The 17,717-nt window shown below is 34.8% G+C and overlaps 1 protein-coding gene and 1 long non-coding RNA gene across 32 annotated transcripts in view; one reads left to right on the forward strand and one right to left on the reverse strand.

The window, feature by feature from the left end:
• Positions 1-17,717, reverse strand: part of ANK2 (ankyrin 2) — a 694,188-nt gene that overhangs the window by 164,639 nt on the left and 511,832 nt on the right. For all 31 annotated transcript variants that reach the window (XM_079154590.1, XM_079154588.1, XM_079154614.1 and 28 more), the window contains one exon: positions 305-403. In XM_079154590.1, coding sequence (XP_079010716.1) covers positions 305-403 — 99 coding nt within the window. The remainder of the gene's footprint in view (positions 1-304; positions 404-17,717) is intronic.
• Positions 1-17,717, forward strand: part of LOC306670132 — a 417,629-nt gene that overhangs the window by 27,130 nt on the left and 372,782 nt on the right. The window lies entirely within an intron of this gene.

Consider the following 17,717-nt stretch of genomic DNA (forward strand, 5'->3'; position numbering starts at 1 on the left):
GGAAAAGTGCTATTATTCATGGAGGAATATGTTGATCTAGTCCTCCTTATGAATCAAATGAGGAAAGACAATATATCAAATGCTAGATTTAGAAATTTCTTCAGTATCATGTCTGATAAGTTCTTAGAAAAGAAACCAAAGAACCCCCTCAAACTGCAAAGTTTAAACAGGCGGACTTCACCTGTGGTTGTGTAGTTGTGAATCTTGATGCGCCAGTGAACCTCTGAAATGCACACTTGGAGAAGAAGCTCTAAAGCATGTCCTCTTCTCTAAGGAAAATAAGTTCTATCGGCATGAACATTACCTTAGTGGCAGAATCCACCGAGGACCCTCGTCCCAGCAGCTCCTGAACCAGCCCCACGTGGCCTTCCTTGGCAGCCAGATGGAGAGCGTTGAGTCCATTCTGAAAGAAGGACAAGTAAAACCTCAGAAGAGGAGTCATGATGAGGGACACAGTGTGCCCATCTAATTCAAACACAGAACCCAGGGGAGATACAGACTCGTGTGTGTGTGTGTGTGTGTGTGTGTGTGTGTGTGTGTGTGTCTTTCTTTCTCTTTTTCACAGTCCCTTGAATCTATTCAGTTCAGAGATTGCCTTCCAGTGTTTCTGATTCAGAGGAGCAAAAAGGTAAATATTCATCAGACGCATGAATTTGGCAACTTCATTTCAACAATACATTTTTTCCTTTAATTAAGGAATCTCTACTTATCTAATGAGAAAATAAAACAATTCTACATCGTTTTTATTATGTTGGTCAAAAATAAAAATTTGCCAAGTTTCTAGAACATACAGAGCTTTAAATTAATCTTACTTTTTAACAAGTAGGAGAGAACCGTTCTTTTTATAAAGTTAAAACCACAGGACAATTTATTTTATTGGTGAGTTACAATCATACATAATAGTAGGCTTTATTGTGATATATTTGTTACCTGTACATAGCATAATTTGGTCTTATTTTTATCCCTGTACCTCCCCTTTCCTTCCCTCCAATCCCTATCCTCTACCCTGCTGGTCTCCCTTCTATTTTCATAAAATCCTTTCTCTCTCCACCCCTCCTCTTTTCTCTCTAGCTTCCATAGGACAATTTTTAAGGTAACACAACTATTCAATGACAACACTTTACTTAAAATACACTTTGGCACTAAATAGCCTTTCTTTGAGCAAAAAATTAAATTGTATCGTATACTATCTGTTAAAACTGTAACACCTGGTTCCCATCCATCTAAATCTGTAAAAAATTATTTACCTAAGCACTGAAAAAACTCATTTAGCACATTATTAACTAGCATGATCTACAAATTCAATGCAATCCTTGTCAAAGCATCAATGATATTCTTCAAAGAAATACAAAAATCACTCCTAAAATTCATGATACCACAAAAGACCCCCAAATAAGCAAAGCAATCTTAAACAAACAAAAAAAAATCTGAAGACATCTCACTATTTGACTTCAAAATATATTACAAAGTTGTAATAACCAAAATAGCATAACCCTGGCATAAAAATAGACACACAGACTTATAGAACAGAGAGCCCCAAAATAAATTGACATATTTTAGCCAACTGATTTTCAACAAAGGTGCCAAGAACACACATTTGGAAGAGTTGCCTTTCCAAGAAAGGAAACTGGCTATCCATGAGCAGAAGATAAAGCTAGACCTCTATCTCTCCTTAGTTACAAAAATCAAATCAAAATGGGATTAAAAACTTAAATATAAGACCATAAACTATAAAGCTACTAGAAGAAAATACAAAGGAAATGTTTCATGACATTCACCGATCAGAGCAGGAAATTTTTTGGAAAGTTCTTCAAAAGCATAGACAACTAAAGCAAAAATAGACAAACGAGATTACGTTAAACTAAAAGACTGCTTCTGCTCAGCAAAGGAAGCAATCAACAGAGTGAAAAGACAAGATTAGGAAAAGGCAGAAAATATTTGCAACTATACATCTGATCAGAAATTAATATTCAATATTAGAAACTGAAAAAACTCAATAGTAAAAATAAAATAAAATTTTAAAAATCTAATTTTAAAAAATGGGTAAAAGGCCTAAGTAGATACTTCTCTAAAAAGGACATACAAATGGACAGCAGGTAAATATCATTCATAAAGAGGAAAATGCAAAGCAAAACCACAATGAGATATTACCTTACTCCAAAAAGAACGGCTATTATCAAGAAGACAATTACAAGCACTGGAGAGGAGGTCAAGAAAAAGGACCCCTATCTCTGCACTTTGGTGGGAATGTAAAGAAACAGCATGGAGTTTTCTGAAAAAACTTAATAGGAGAATTTCAAAATGATCCAACAATCCCACTACTGGATACATAACCAAAGAAACTGAAATCTCCTAAGTGGAGGAGATACCTATACTCCCATGTTCATTGCAACAGTATTCACAATCCCTAAGAAAGAAACAATCTAAGTATTCATCAACAGAAGAAAAACATGGTATATGTACACAATAGAATATTATTCACCCACAAAAAAAGAAGGAAATCCTGTCATTTTGACAATATGGGGGAACCTAAGTGTTGAGTGAAATACCAGCTAGGCACAGAAATACAAATACCACAAGATCTCAGGTGGAATCTAAAAACGTTGACTTCACAGAGGTACAGAGTAGTTAGCAAGAGGTTGGGGAGGGCAGAGGAGAGAGGAGAATAGAGAGTTCGTCAATGGGTACGATGTTACACTTAGGTAAGAGAAATAAGTTCTACCATTCTATTGCACAGTGGGGTGACTGTAGCTGATAATAATGCATTATACTGTATCATTTTATTGCAACTAGTTAGAATATTTTTAATATTCTCATCATAATGATAAATGATTACTGTTTGAAGTGATGGATATGCTGAATATCCCAATTAATCATTACACAATTCATACATGTCTTGAAACATCACATTGTATCCCATAAATATGTACATTATGTGTCCATTAAAAATAAAACAAATAAATAAAATTATATCACCTACCATAGAAGAAAAAAAACTCATTTCAAATATCACTATATATGATATCTACATATGAAGTTTGATAGTGGATCTGATCATACATATTAGGAAGAAACATATAGCTGGGTGTGTTGGCACACACCTATAATCCCAGTGGCTAGGGAGGCTGAGGCAGGAGGATGGCTAGTTCAAAGCCAGCCTCACCAACTTCGTGAGGTCCTAAGCAACTCAGTGAGACCGAATCTCTAAATAAAAAATATAAAAAAGGGTTGAGGGTGTGGCTCAGTTGTTAAGTGCCCTTGGGTTGAATTCCTGCTATCAAAAAGAAAAAAAAGAAGAAAGATAAATCGCCATATGACAATTGGCCACTGTACATGTATACTTAGTGATTTTGACATGGAAAGTATTCAGGCTTTTATGTTTCAATTTTAAAAAAGGTAATATTTGCCTTTTATTTCTTTGCATAACAGTCCTGAGTTCCTATCCACATTTAACTTTGAATAGCCAATAAGGTTGTACTATAAAACATGCGTGTATGGTTTTGGTACATTTACTGACACCAAGTGGTGGAAAGAGAAGGACTTTTAATGTTTTTTATTATATTCCTAGAAAAATTAATAAATGAATCAACAAGATAATAAAAACTTTAAAAAGATGGAATTTTATTACCTGCATTCAAATCGTATGCAAATGTTAACTATGTTAAATACAGACAAGTGATCACAAATGAAAATTAGTTTTTACTCCTACTACTGGATCAAGGAAAGCAGTGCATTATAAAGTTGTTTTTTGATCTCTTTGGTAATAGGCAATAGTAACAGGTATAAACCTATTTGGGGGACAAGCAGTACGTTGATAGGGTAGGAAATCAAAGGTGATTAAATCTGATGGTATTTAAGAGCTTAATCTTTCCTGATTTTTTCACTCTACATATTCTTCTGCATAGCATTCACTGGCTTTCCCACACTGTTTAAAGAAATATTTTGCTATGTACACAGAGAATTATATAAAAGTTTTGGAGTATGGATCAGTTAATTCAGTAAAAATCAGCAATTTGGAGGTGTTTAGATGACCCAGGAAGCTAAAAGGTAAAGAATGTTACATTTGAAGATGTCTGTGGTCAGCAGTAAGCTTCTTTCCTTTTCCTGGTGTTATGTGAGGTGTCCCCCAAAAGTTCACATGTGAGACAATGCAGGAAGTTTCAGAGTAGAAATGATTGTGTGGTAAAAGTCCTAACCCAATCAGTGAATTAATCCCAGATGGGACTAATTGAAGTGGTAGGGTGTGGCTGGAGGATATTGGAATTGGGGCATGACTTTGGGGTAGATATTTTGTATCTAGAGAGTGGAGACTCTTTCTGCTTCCAGATGATGCAAGCTGCTTCCCTCTGCCACCCTCTTCTGCCTTGATATTCTGCCTCACCTCGAGCCCCAAGAATGGAGCCAGACTTCTATGGACCAAGACCTTTGAAACTGTGAGCCCTCAAATAAACCTTTTCTCCTCTACAATTGTGCTGGTCAGATCCTTTTAGTCACAGCAGTGAAAAAGCTGACTAAAACACCTGGGTTCTGACCAATGCCTCCATCAGGTTTCAGAACCCAAGAATCTGAAAGGACTGTTAAGATTATCGAGTGCAGTGATTTACTTCCTCTCAGCCCCAGGCCCTAGACCGAGTGTCTACTGGCTAAATACTGCTGGATGAATGAATGAATCCAAAGATGACTTGGAGGAAATGTTTTGGTAAAGACAACTTTTATAAGAAATTAAAACTATTTAATGTATTTGATATAAAAAGATAAGTCTCTACAGTTTATAAGCTTATTTATATCAGGGGTTTGTCCAAATGGGATTAGACAGTTTTGATTTGGAGATATTTTTCTCAGGTGTTTGAGACCTGCCCATGGAAACACCAAATTTATTCTGCCAGAATATATCTTCTCTCTAAAATTTGATGTCATAAAATTCAGTAAGCTACTAACTTGAGAGGCCAACATAGGCTTAGTCAAGTGACAAAATCTACATGGATGACTTTCTGTATTGATCCACTCTTTTTAAAATTTTTTGGTAGTACCAGGAATTGAACTCAGGGGCTCTCTACCACCGAGCTACATCCCCTGGACTCCCCCGTCCCCCGCTTTTTTTTTTTCTCCCAAATTATTTTGAAACAGTCTCACTAAATCGCCCAGGTTGGCCTCAGCCTCCTGAGTCACAGAGATTACACAGCATGTGCCACACCACTTGACTGATGATCCACTTTTTCTTCTCTCTGCGCCTCTCTCTCTCTCTCTCTCTCTCTCTCTCTGTGCATGGGACTAAACCTAGGGTTTTGCAAGTGCTCTATCACTGAGTTACATCTTGGAAGTTATTGATCCACATTTTATGAATGTCCTTTCCAAGACAGGAGGAATGAGGGATTAATTTATTTTATTTCCTCTACTGGAATGCTCTCTCTTTCAGTTTACAACTGGACTATTTTGGTGATTACTTATATCTTATTAGATACCAAATTGACCACTTTAACTTTTTAAAAATGGTCTTATCTGATGTCAATGTTTACTAGATACTAGAAAAAGAAAGTTTAACCTGTAAATTGAAATCAACCAGCTGAGGAAAAATGGAGACATGTTTCCCATCTAGAACTCTTGGAGCACTCCAAACAGATTCAACTCTCTGTGGCTAAGCCCCTGGCCTCTGAGCTGTTATTATCTGAAGGTGGAGAAGAAGGAAGCATCTTCATAATATTTGCCAATAATTTCTCTTCCAGTACCTTAATTTTAGTATTTCTCCATTATCATATCCCTGGAATAGGGAATTATTTTGCTACAAAAATAAAAAATCATGACTTTTGCACCCAGTGATTAAACATTTACCAGCAATAACACTGTTTAAATGGTAAGGTTGGAGGTGATTGGACACTTTTTAAAAAACATAACCTGGAAAGATGGTTCTCCAAAAGCCAGTTTCTCTAAAGGAGCCTCAATCTGTCCTTTACTTATCTCTAAAATTCTAAAAGATAGGCAACACGTGGGACATCCCGATAGAGAATCTTGTTTACATTTTTAATATACAGTCAAGCATTATTAATTATTCATTGATCCTTTATTGCTTAAAAGTGATTGTTCTAAACTGGCTTGAAAATCATCTCCTCCCTGGTAGTACCCTGAATGCCACTTTAGACACTCAAAATAAAGAAGGTTAGGGAATAAAAGGTTTTTTTTTTTTTTTTTTTTTAAGGTGTAAAATGTCTCTTTAATCCCACAAATGACAAATTGAGGTCGAAAGCGTTCATAACACTCTTCTCCACCACACCTGGGGACATGGAAATATCTATTTCTTCTTGCACTCTGCAGCAGCAGCACATCTGAAAACTTCCACTTGCTGAAGACCAGGCTATGAGAGTACCAACTTCCTATTTTTGTCTCCATAGTGGGAAAAAAAATTTGTTAAAAATTAACAAAGGTAAAAAGACATGATTTTCAATCTAGAAATTTATGAAACCCAAATGTATTTTTAATTAATGAATTTCAGGAGTGGTTATCTCAGGAGGACCCCAGTGACAAATTATTTGTCTTAGCTCACTCTGCCACGGAGTTTTCTCTTGATGTATTCCAAATGTAGCCTACCTCATTTTTACAAAAGGAAGTCATTTAAATCTCCAGGACATCAAAGAGTATTTTCTCAATAAATGGTTAACTTTCTGATAATCAAATCTGACCCTCTAAATTAAAAAAAAAAAAAATTAAGGAAAAGTATCCTTTTGAGGTACCCATTATAAATTACTACAATATAATCGTATTTCATTGAAAAATCAAAAGAATATGATTAATTTTTTCTTTTGAGGAAATTAAAAAACCAAACTGTGATATGCAAATCAAATTCAAGATATGCATGTGTGTTCAGGATTTTTGTAAAACTAATGCTGTACTACTACTGAAACTAGAGTTGTTTTCAAGACACAGATGGGTAAAATTCTAGTCACAAATACTAAAAATTCTTACGCTGCCTTCTTTTAACATGTAAACATTTGGAATTACAATCATATTTCTAAACACAGTTCTAGTAGCAGCTTTCTTTATCCTAATATCTTGGTTTGGGAATTTTTTCCACAAATAAATTTAAGTAGAAAATGGAATATGTTGCCAGGTGTGGTAGTACGTGCCTGTAATCCCAGCTACTTAGGAGGCTGAGGCAGAAGGATGGCAAGTTCTAGATCAGACTTAGCAACTTAATAAGACCCTGTCTCAAAATAAAGAATAATATAAAAGGGCCAGGGATATTGCTCTGTGGTAGAGCATTTGGCTAGCATGTATGAAACCTGGGTTCAATTCCCAATAACACACATGCACACACATATACAGGAATATGATGAATAGTTATCAGAAAAGCAACTTGGTATCAATTGGACTTAAAATGTTTTATCTTATGATCATGAGCTGACATAAACTATCATGAAAATGGATGGTGGTAAATAATACTGTTTAAGGATAAAACTCAGCTAATATCTTGAGAACAAGATATATACTGTTTTTGGTTAGCCCATTCTAGCTCCACGGATAACAATTTCTTAAAAATCCAAACTTCCCACAGAAGTCATGGATGTTTTTTAGCAGAGAGTAGTCACTTGGTAATACTGGCCCACATTTCAAAGGAAGTTGTTGTTGCGAAATATTTTTACTGTGTCTGGTAAGGGAGTAGGAAGAAGATAGACATGCAGAACTGGACAGCCTTTTTATTTGGGTGGAGAAACAGGGCATCTTCTAACAATTTCCAAGTGGTGCCTTCTGCACGTGTGGTGTTTGACGAACCAAAGTCCTTTCCATTTCAGAACATTAAATGTTGTCAGTCTCTGCATTCATTAGAACATGCAACATAAGCATACTGAATTCTGGCTAAAGGGTATCTGAAACTATTTGTGTTTCACAGAGACATTAACTCTTCACTCCCTAAATTAATATCAGGGTTGATACTCAGAAAGCAATGTGTCTGAAAGATGTTATTTCTATTTCCTACAGAAATGGCTTCACTCAATTATGAAACATGACTACATATTTGGTTTTTATATAAGGTGGATATAAGAGATATTCCTATGAGCAATATTTATGGCCTTATGGCTGCAGTATATTGATTTTCTGGATTAACTGTTGCTGAAGTCAGTAACAGGAAAAAGTTTCATAAGAAAAGGCTCTTTGCTTCCTTGTACTGAACTTCAATTTAGAAAATTTCATAATTCACTCTTTTTTTTTTTTTGCTAGTTTCCCAGGAGACAAGGGATAAATTCAATATCCATCTGAATTAACTTATTCTATCCTCTAGCTCTATTCTTTTTACTATGTATAGTTTCATTTTTGACAATGTCAACATCACAGGACATGTGAGTATGTGCTGTGCCACCAATGACTTACTGAAAAAATTTTCATTCCTTTTGATTTCAAAACAGCACTAAGTTCAGTGTCATTCACACTTAGTTTGGTGTAATCTCCTACCTCCTAATTATATCTTAGATTAATATGATAACTGACTCTGATAAGCTACTCAGTGTCTCACAATACTGACCAACAATTTAGAAAAAAAACTTATTATGGTTAAAAATTAAAATTGAAGATGAAATTCTAAGAATTAACTAAAACTGAAAAATAGTAGGCTAATCAGTGAGTTAATATCCTCAATATGCTAGAGGGGAAAAACATCATTTGTATATAATAACTCTACTGAAGAAATGGAAGAAAAGTAGATGAATATGAAGAATATGAAGTTAAAAATGTTTACCAAAAAAAAAAAAAAAAAAAAAACCATGGAAAGCCCATGAAGCCATCGGGTTAATTAGAGAGGATTGAGGATTGGAAATCTTTCCTTCCAGGTGCTAAAAGAGTATTCTTATTTGTATACAATTGAGTGAATGTGCTTTTTTCTTTCTCTTTCATTTTCTTTTTCTTTCTTTCTTTCTTTTTTTTTTTCTTTTCTTCTCTCTTCTCTTTTAAGAAAGTGTGGCCAACTGCAGGAATAGTAACAGTGTTGGGAACTAAAAAAAATGCAATCTGTTCTTGCTCTGCTACTAACTGCAGTTAGTAATCAACTTTGGGTGAGTAACCCTCTATGCCCTCTAACAATGTCATATAAACAATAATAAATGATGACCATCGAAAGAGATGTCCATTGAGGCAATATGACAGACTAATAGATAAACACTTATGAGCACCAGTTATATACCCAACATCGTGTTAGCTACTTTACATACACTATTTTTTATTCTCATAACAACTCTCTTAAAAAAAAAAGTTGAAAATTAGTATCTACCAATAAGTAATCTTAAGAAATCATTAATTCAAGTTGTATAAGAGTTTAAAACTGGAAAGGATCTTAGAGGTCTGGTAGACTAACATAGATGAGAAAACAGAAGTCAGAGGTGAGTAACTAGTTAAGGTCAACATGGAGCCTGAAACCCACTCTTCTAATCATCACTAGAATTAAAAATGTGAGATAAGTCACAAGACCCCAAACTTGACATTGAATGCTCCCAAAGGAACAGTCTTAGAATGCAGAGTGATGAGATGGAAAGAGTGTAGATTTTAGAGGCATTAGAACTTCGTACTAATCCAAACCCTGCCATCTCTCCACTGAGTACATACTAGTCCTTGCGTCTTCAGAAAAGGACTGAAGTCCTATAAAGGACTCTAGTAAAGCAAAAACTCTTTAGTAAAGCAAAAACAAACTCTCCGACACTAGTAAAGCAAAAGCAAAACAATAAATGTAAAGCAAGAGTTTGGCAGATGATATGGTACCAATTATTAACTTTCATATCCTACTTGCTGTACACAGAAAATATTTTAATAAATACTGAATAAAGGTTTTCCACATGCAAATTAGAATATACACATCTAGATGTGTCTTGTACACATCATGTAAACCTAAGTCACTCTATAAAATGTTACTTTGTAGACAATCTCAGAGATTCATTTTTATATTAGAATAGAATACAGAAATGGTTTATACTATAGTATCATTGCATATGTTAGAGAAGTTATTCATTTGTATCTAAGAGTACTTATCCAAGAATGATCAAGTGATTTTCTAAATAGACCTCCTCTTACACTGTAGCATTAAATCACAATGACAGTAACAATCCATTCTTATTTCCGGCTGGTCCTGACTATGGGATTGAAATCAGTAAATATGATAATCTTAGGGTGCTGGAGTCAGAACAGGGATAATCTTGATGTTCCTGATAAGGTCTCCCTCCAAGGTAAGAGGCAAAAGCCTTGACACTGATCATACTCCTTATGATCAGATTTGTAGTACAAAGATGTATTACCTACAGCCTCCTATTGAAATGTGAATTTTTGATGAAAATATTTTAACATGATGACATGATGCATCAAGGCATAGATACACTTCAATGATCTACACATCTATCAGGTTCACTACATGCAGATATAGACTAATTTCTAGCAATAATTTAAATATCTGTCAGTTTCACACATGTTGAATAGAAACTAACCAAATCAGGCTTGATATTGGTTTATGTAAGTTAATATTGGTAAAACAATATAAACTAGAATTTTTGAAATAGTCGACAAATATCCACTGAGCTCTTATTGTAAGCAAGATATTAGGCTTTGTAGATCTTTGAGTACCAGGCAAGATATCACTTTCGATACTATAATTTTAGAATAATGCTATTTCTATATATTGTTAAAATGACTAAATAGACCAAGTAGTTAAAAAATAAGGTCATAAGGCTACTTTGAAACAATCATGAGCATATCAATCAATCCTAAAAAAAACAATTATCTTTTTGGCTTAGTATGTCAATCAAATTTTATAAAGCAATATTGTAACATTGTTTATAACGAGATTTATGATACTCTAGTCTCTTATTTTCCTTGCTGATTTTATGATATATTTTCCCATTGACTGCTTTTTTCTAAGCTCACATAAAACTAGAGGATGAAAACCCCAGGTGGAGCTGATAGTCAATAAAAATTTTTATACAGTCATTTAAGTGTTAGTTATACTTCTGACACATCCAGAAAAGCCACAGATTGCCCACTGCAACAAGTTGAAGACCAGATTCAAGAAGATTGTTATGGTTTGGATGGAAGGTGTCCCCCTAAAGCCCACGTGTGAGACAATGCAACAAGGTTCAGAGGAGAGATGATTGGGTTACAACCTTAACCTAATCAGTGAATTAATTCCTGATGGGATTAACTTAGTGGTAACTGGAGGCAGGTGGGGTGTGGCTGGGGGAAGTGGTTCACTGGGGGCGTGATAATTTTATATCTGGAGAGTGAAGTCTCTCTCTCTCTCTCTGCTTTCTGATCTTCATGTGAGCTGTTTCCCTCTGCCACACACTCCACCATGATGTTCAGCCTCACCTGGAACCCCGAAGAATGGAGCCCGCTGTCTATGAACTGGGAACTCTGAAACCGTGAGCCCCAAAATAAACTTTTCCTTCCCTAAAATTGTTCTGGCAGATCTTTTAGTCATTGCAGCAAAAAAGCTGAATAAAATGAAGATGCAACTAAATTTACATGAAGGGTTAAATTTTGTGTCAAAACCAATTAAACAAAACAAATATGGTTTTGTATCATAGTACAAATTCATAATCAATACAAACTCAGCTCTAGCTGCCAGGTTATAAGGGAGAAGCAAAGGTCACATGGCATAGTTTCTGGCCCCAAACAGCCTGTAAATATTCTTATTAAATAAATAATACTCATCTATTGAAAAATAATATACACTTGTCAATGATTTTTATTTTCAGATCTCTGGCTACCCTGTTTTGCAAATCTTACAGTTGAATTAGGCCCCCCAGTCTGCCTTATACTACTAGAAAAGTCCAATTAACTTCTATAACTTCTTTAATTGTAGTAAAATGTAAATATATGGATGGAGACAATTGAAATAGATGAGTTACTGAAAGAGTTCAGAAGAAAGAGATGGGGAGAAAATGTTCACATTAAAGGGCAGTGATAGAGAAACCTGGCACCTCAGAAATCCCCACCACCACTAGGGCTGGGGCTCCTGTGTCAGAAGCACCCCTAAGTCAGGAACTCCCGATTGAAGCCACATCTGTAGATGACACAGATACAAATAATTATTAAATACTGTTTATAGCTTCACTCTTCCACCAGCACAAATGATTTCTTAACAAAAAGAATAATCCGTACAATGGAGGAAAAAATAAAACTAACTTAATAACCCATGTATAGCAACTCCATCCTTTCTCTCTTTACCCATCTGTAATTTATGTGCACCTTTCTCACCTCTTCATAGTAGCTTCCTTAAACTAAGAGGACTTGTTTCCTGTGATGGAATTAAGGATTTATTTAGTTGTGATGATAAGGAAGGGCAGAGCAAACACTGTGACATCCTTGTCAAATGTGATTTAGCTGAGTCCTTGTCTGGTGTCCAAGGTTTCTGATTTAATAAAGTATAAACCGTAGGTGATCAAGTAGTTTTATGGGTGACTTTTCATTATTCTCAAATGTTTAAAGTTTTCTTTTTAATTCCCAAATAATGAATATTTCAGAAGTTATTTGCTAAGACCTTGTCACTTTAAAAATATTTACAAGACTTAAAATCTGGCAAGTCGCTGATCATTTCATAAGGAAAGGCTTAGAACAAGAATGCTTTGATGACACCATCCTACATTGCTCATTTTTAGGTCATTTCTCCATTGGGGCATCCCATCCAGTGCCCCAGGCCAGTAGCTCCCTTTGGGGCACTAGTCTTTCCCCCTATCTAGTCCGATCTAATGTTCCTATCACATAATCCTCAAATTTGAAGAATGACAGTTGAGTCAGCCTTGGAGAAAAACTAGTTATAAAATTGATCATCAGAAGTTTATTAAGAATAAGAGATAATCCCAGTGGCTCAGGAGGCTGAGACAGGAAGATTACCAGTTCAAGGCCAGCCTCAGCAAAAGTGATATGCTAAGCAACTCAGTGAGACCCTGTCTCTAAATAAAATACAAAATAGGGCTGGAGATGTGGCTCAGTGGTCGAGTGCCCCTGAGTTTAATCCCCACTTAAAAAAAAAAAAAAAATGAGAGGTACATGCTTATAATCCCAGGAGCTCTGGAGGCTGAAGCAGGAGGACGGCAAGTCAAAGCCAGTCTCCGCCATTTATCAAGGTCCTAAGCAACTTAGTGAGACCCTGTCTCCAAATAAAAAATTCAAAAGTTTAGGGATGTGGCTCAGTGACTAAGGACTCCTGGGTCAATCTCTGGTACCAAAAACAACAACAACAACAAAAAAAAAAAAAAAAAAAAGAAATGATAAAAAAGAAAACCACACAGAAAACAAAGAAAGATGGAGAGGCTATGAGTGTTGAGAAATAAGTAGTTGATGAATGAAAGAGTAAGAAACAATCATTATCATATTTTATACTTTTCATAAATCATAGTACAACTTAAATATACATTATATTTTATAGGTGATGACACAAATATTCTCAGAATCAAGTAGTTTACTTCAAAGATTCCCACCAATACTAAGAGGACAAACAAAAAATGTTTACATAGATTGAATGTCTGAGTGATTCACAAACCCATGCTAGTTAAGGTAAAATAATTAAGTCATAAATCAGTGTTTCAAGCTGTAGGTCATGGTACATAGAAGGGTCATAAAATCAGCATATTGTCAACCAGCATATTCCAAATCATAAACTAGAATAAAGAAAAACAGAATGCACCATACATGGCAAGTGTTCAATTTTGTGAAATTTCATACACATATACATACACGTGTGTGTGTGTGTGTGTGTGTGTGTGTGTGTGCATGTGCACAGAGTACTAAAATGTTTAGACAAGACCTGAGACATTAAATTGTCTTGTGGAAACTAGATGTCCTTTCAAACCCAATAAATAAAGTTGGTGCTCACATAGATCATGTTAAGAGCAGATGATAAACGTTTAGGAATGGTTTTTATTGTATGCTTATTTGAATTTTCTGAACTCATTTCTATTTTAGCCAAGTGTTGCAATGCAAGTAAGAAGACTGACAATGCAATGAAGCAGAAGCATTCATTTTGAGGACATATGCCAAATCACTATTAAACCACATTCACATTCGGTGCTGCAGAGGGAGTGGGGCTTAGCAGAGAACACAGCATGCAGCACCAGAAAGCTGAGTTCCTGTTCTTTCTGTCCATCACTAAAGGCATGATGTAAAGTTTCTCCCTTAGTACAAAGGGGAAATGTTCCAGTCCGGAGGCAGCTACGTAGAAGACAGCCTACAATAATGCATGTTAATATTGTCTGGAATCTATAAGGTAATTGGTTATAAGCTATTATTTTTCAGTTAAATTGAAGAGATAATAAAATAGATTTTTAACTCTCTCCTTCCATAAAGCTATTTTCTATCACTGAAAGTTGGTTAAATATGATGAATTGAATTAGGCATTTTAGTTCAAGATATAATGTTTACCTGGGCTAGCGAAATATTAATTGATGCAGAAATGACTTATTTTAAAAAGCATTTTGAATTCCAATGAAATCTAGGAAGCAGGTGTGTAAAAGAATCCTGGCCCACTAACAGCCACCCTTGTCAGTAATTCAAAGAGTTGCTATTTGGCTTCTGAGTTCACTCTCCTAATTTCAGTGTCATTTTCACATAGTCTTTTTTCTTTGGGTAAATTCATTTTTATGAGAAATTATAAATTATTTCTTTAGTAGTTGATTTAATTAAGGAAAATTGTTATATAAATCTCAGTGAAAGAAAATTATTTGAACTACTTATTACAATAGTCATGTTTTAAAGGAATTTAAACATTATATTAAAAAGTAAGCAGCAAATTATTTAAATAATAGCTAAAATTATTATGGCTTATTTTTAGGAGTCAGGCCCTCTTTTAAGCATTTAATTGCATTAAGTTATTTAGTCCTGAATTGAAAATTGAAAACTAGGAACTAACTGGTGATTCTAGCTCAGAATCTGCACTCTTAACCCTCCTTAACAACAACAACAACAATAAAAATCTATGGATTCTGCATTATAATCCTATTTCACTTTCTTTAGACCTCAACTTCTTAGCTTGATGTATTATTCCATGGAATAGGAAATATCTCATTCTCTGAAAATTATTTTTGAACCTTCTAGACCTATGTTCAAACATGTCAAAATTAGAATTCTAAAATGCTGTGATGTCATATGCATACCAAGCTTAGCTAGTTTTTATTTTAAAAAGTAAAAATGAAAGAATGAGTTAGAATGGTTGATCCCTTAGATTTTTACAGTAATAAAATTTTATTACTGTGATTCTAAAATCAGAAAACATTAATGAGAGTATAATTTTCAGTTTTAGAGATATTATTAAGATGTTTTATCTCTGTATATTTGTCATTGATTATTTTATATTCCAAGCAAACCATTTCCAAAGAGAGCATTACAAATCTGGATTTCCCCCTGCCCCAACATAGAATTTATCAAGACTGGCAAGCACAGGCAGGAGTGTGTATCAGAATCAACTAGTAACTTTTTTTCCAATGAAACAAAAGAATTCCGTAGTGGGACAGCCTGAGGTGCCTCCAGAGGCCAAGGGTAAAATCGGAGTGAGAGGAGGAAGGAGTCTCAGCATTTCAGAGGAAAGGAAGTAAGATAGAAACAGACTCAAAAAAAGTCCTGCAGCTATTTCTAGTATGTGCTCTACACCTCTATTTCTAATGAGGCACAAGTGAATAAAGTTTTGGGCAAAGTCATTAAACTGAGATTAAAATATTAATATTAATATAAGTAAGTGATAGCTTAAATCCAATAACTAAAAATAACTATCAAGAATTTACACATTAAAATACTTATTGAATATTTGTTTTATACCAAACATTGTACTAGGAACCAAGTCTGTATTTAAGGTATCCATACAAAAGTCTGGCAATATTATTAAAGAATTACCATGACTTATAATCTCCCCATTTTTTACAATATCGATTAAAAAATAAGTCAAGTTTGGATTCTAAAAGGATATGGGATGAGAGGAGGATGCCACTAAACAACCTAAGTTAGCTTTCAGGTGTTGTCTAAATAACATACCATTGATCTATTTTCCATTATTATAAAATAATTCCTGTAAGTAACTTTCAGTATATATTTCAAGTTAGCCCGAGACACAAGATCCTTAGTCACTTCATAATCTGAGCAATCAATAAATTTGGTTCTGTTCATCAAGTTATTGTATTTGTGCATTTTCTTTGTATATTCCCTATAAGGCTTCAGACAGGTAATAAATCTATTCATGGTAGCAACCTTTGCACCTAACAAAGTACCTGGCACAAGAAAGAGAGTACTTCAGTAATGTTTATATCATGGATGAGCTAATGAATAGTGTGTACAGTATGGAAGTAAACAGGAATCTGATTAATTTATCTACTATGTCAGTAAATGAAATCAGGTTATGGACAATCAGGTTATTGAAAACAAATATTCAATAAGTATTTATTTAAAAGTCAGGTTCAGATACATCCATTCCCAGCTTTTGGAAACATCATCAGGAGACGTTCATTTTCACGGGATGAAGCGAGGCACTGTTAACATATGTAGGTAGAAAATGGACCTGAGAGAAGCATTGTTTTAAAATGGTCTTTGTCAGCCTGGTATCCCTGGATGTCTTCTTAAGGAACAGAGTTCTGTGAGAATCTTTGAATTTTACTCTTTCATTTAAGTGCCAATCTAAAATACGCTAATAGAAGTGTATTCTGGATCATCTGGATAATCACATTTAATTAGGTACCATCTAGTAATTTCTTCTTCTTGGTCATGTTTGTGATTTTGCTGATTTCAAACAATCAATTACAGGGAACATTCGAATTTTAATGCAGCATTTCTCAAGCTGAGACACACAGATGTATTCTCAGCAGTCTCCCACTCTAAATAGAAAAAATACTGCCTTCAGAGGTGGTTTGTAAACAGAAAATGATGAGACTTGAGTCTCAGCATCTAGGAAGCAGAGTGGGTGCTTAAGAGGCATAACTGAAACCTGCCTCAGTGCTGGTCCCCTAAGACTACCAATGGTCAGAAAAAAAAAAAAAAATGACTATTTTGACTAAGAAGATTTTTAGCTAAAATCAGGAGAAATAAACTTGTTAGTATTTGTCCAGAATTTGCCCACTCAGTTACTCTAGCCTCTGTGAAATCATCATTTGTAGTTAGCATAAATTTTGTTAATTAAATTCTATCACCAGTGTTATAATTTGGTCCCTTAAGAGACTGTATGCAGTATAAATGGGTTGTTGTATCATTTCAGGCCCCAGTCGTCTCCCTTTGAGGTAGAGAAGCATATTGTGAAGATTATAAGTGTTGTGCAATACAGTGATGAGCCTGTAATAAAGGAAACTACTACTTGATATAACAACTATTTCATATAATGGGTAGTATTGCTTCCCACTACATAAATGTATAATATGATACTCAATGATTTAAGGGGCTGGCCCAGTATGCTGTGATCATTCAGACACTCATTAATCAAACATTAACTGGATACCTACTATCATTCTTTCCAACAGTACACTCTTTTCCACTACACAGGGCTGAAGTCAAGTTTATAAATTCTGCTTTATAAATCGTTCTTTTTGAGTTGGTTCATGTTAGTCAATGCTAGCCTCTGTCTCCACCAGTTTAATTTTAACCCTACTTATATTAGCATATGCTCCAGAACTTTTCTTCTTAAGTCTCCCAATCTTCCTGTGTCACTAATGTTCCAAGTCCCCAGATCCCACTGTGTGGGACTTGCATTACTTCCTGCAAATTGATAAATTTTTAGCTGT

This window comes from Sciurus vulgaris (genome assembly GCF_902686455.1).
Source record: "Sciurus vulgaris genome assembly, chromosome: 9".
NCBI classification, from domain to species: domain Eukaryota; kingdom Metazoa; phylum Chordata; class Mammalia; order Rodentia; family Sciuridae; genus Sciurus; species Sciurus vulgaris.